This window comes from Cynara cardunculus, unplaced genomic scaffold (genome assembly GCF_001531365.2).
Source record: "Cynara cardunculus var. scolymus isolate 2C unplaced genomic scaffold, CcrdV1 Un_Scaffold_5506, whole genome shotgun sequence".
NCBI lineage: Eukaryota > Viridiplantae > Streptophyta > Magnoliopsida > Asterales > Asteraceae > Cynara > Cynara cardunculus.
The window spans coordinates 15600-17779 of NW_020202441.1; the positions used below are offsets into that span (position 1 = coordinate 15600).

The 2180-nt window shown below is 42.6% G+C and overlaps 1 protein-coding gene across 1 annotated transcript; it reads left to right on the plus strand.

The window, feature by feature from the left end:
- Nucleotides 1-601: 601 nt before the first annotated feature.
- On the plus strand, nucleotides 602-1975 carry LOC112504408. Its single transcript, XM_025108350.1, has one exon. The coding sequence runs from the start codon at nucleotides 602-604 to the stop codon at nucleotides 1973-1975; it is 1374 nt and encodes a 457-aa protein (XP_024964118.1).
- Nucleotides 1976-2180: the final 205 nt, after the last annotated feature.

Consider the following 2180-nt stretch of genomic DNA (forward strand, 5'->3'; position numbering starts at 1 on the left):
CACCCACCACCAGGGCCACGTCGGAGCGCTCTCCGGGTATGACTACCTTGGAGAATCTATGGGTTTTGGGCATCGCTCAAGACCTAGAGATGTGTGATCGTAGGTTGGAGCATTATCGACACTTTGCCGATGGAGTGATTGTGGCCCTAGGCACTCAAGACAATATGATGGATCACTCATTGGAGTTGATTTTCATCGCTAGGAGAGCGATTAGGAGGTTGTATACCTATCTGGCGGTGTTAGCAGGAGTTCTAGCGATAGTGATGGGATTACTTGTTTGGAGTCTGATGCGCTAGAAGACTTTATTTATTAAGTTGTTGATGGATCAAACTTAAGATTTTCTTTTGGGGCATGTAGCCATAACTTATGAACAATTCCTCTCGTTTGTTGCACGTCTTTATTTTATTTGTGGATATTATGGGATTTTGTCTTTGGATGGTTAAATTTCGTTGATTATTGATTAAATGCCTTTATTAATATAAGTTATTATATATTACCTTGGATACATGATTAGATGATTGTAACATACCGTGCATAATGCAATACAGTGGTAAATAGTGAAAGTAACCAAACTTCGATTAAAAATTTGTGCGTTAGAAATATGCCTCCAAGAAGAGAAGATCCTGAAATAGCGAGACTGGTGTCCGAGCAAATTATTGCAGCCCTTCCTAATATAGTTAGCCAAGTAGCAGCAGGCTTGAACGCTAACCAAGCAAATAACCACGGTACAACAGCTAATAGAGACTGCACGTACAAAGGCTTTAGAGCTTGCAACCCAAAAGAATTCCACGGGACAGAAGGAGCCGTGGGATTGCTTACTTGGATTGAAGGAATGGAGTTCGTCCTTCATATCAGTAAATGTGCTGAAGGGAGCAAAGTGGAGTTTGCAGCCTGTTTACTGCAAGGACGGGCATTGACGTGGTGGAATACCCAGATACAAACCCGAGGTCGGGAAGCAACCAACGGACTTACGTGGGAAGAATTCAAGAAATTACTCAAGGAAGAGTACTGTCCGAAGAGCGAGATCCAGAAGTTGGAAGCAGAGCTGTGGAATCACGAAATGAAGGGAAGTGATGTAGATTCATACACTGCTCGCTTTCATGAGTTGGCAAAACTGGTGCCACACTTGGTGTCACCCGAAGAGAACCGAATTAACCGTTATGTATGGGGTTTAGCTCCAGAAATCCAGGGGAATGTGATTTCGGCCAATCCAAAAACACTTCAGGACGTTGTGAACCTAGCGACAAAACTCACCAACAATGTTATTCAGTCAGGATCATTTGCAAGTGATAAGGTCATGGGTAAGAGAAGAATGGAGGAGCCCGTGGGAAAGAACTATAGCGAGAGGGGCAGCAAGGCTCAAAAAGTGATAAGAAACTTTGGGGCTCAGACACAGACAACAGATAAGAACAGGGGATACCCTAAGTGTAGCAAGTGCAATTATCACCATAGCGGGAAATGCATCGTCTGTTTTAGATACAACAAAGGAGGTCATTTCTCTAAAGATTGCAAGATCGGAGGGAATCGGACATGCCATGAGTGCGGAAGCCCGAATCATTTCAGGAATACATGCCCGAAATTGAACCGAGGGTCAGTTACTAACCCAGCACAACCAGTCAACCAAGAAAATCATGGAGGCCAAGCACGAGGTCCAGCATTTGCAATTGGGTTGGAAGAAGCCAGGCAAGACTCGAATGTGGTGACAGGTACATTTCTTCTGAATAATCATTACGCATCCATATTATTTGATTCTGGAGCAGTTAGAAGCTTCGTGTCACTAGAATTTAGACCAAAAATTAGTTTTAAGTCACAAAAGTTGAAGGAAGTTTATGCAATTGAGTTTGCCAATGGTCGGGAAGTTAGGGCTAGGGACGTAATTAAGAACTGCACTTTAAGCTTAGCCAAAAAGGACGTTAGCATAGACCTTATTCCAACCAAAGTAGGAAGCTTTGACGTAGTTGTAGGTATGGATTAGCTATCCAAATATCAAGTTGAGATAGGGTGTTCAGAACGATTATCCAAATTCTGCAAGATGAAGTGCATTATTTGGGGAAATAAGGTTTGGATACCTAAGGTTGGTAATCTTAGATCAATAATTTTGGATGAAGCCCATAGATCAAGATACCCAATCCACCAGGGAGCAGATAAGATGAATAAGGGTCTTAGGAATCACTATTGGT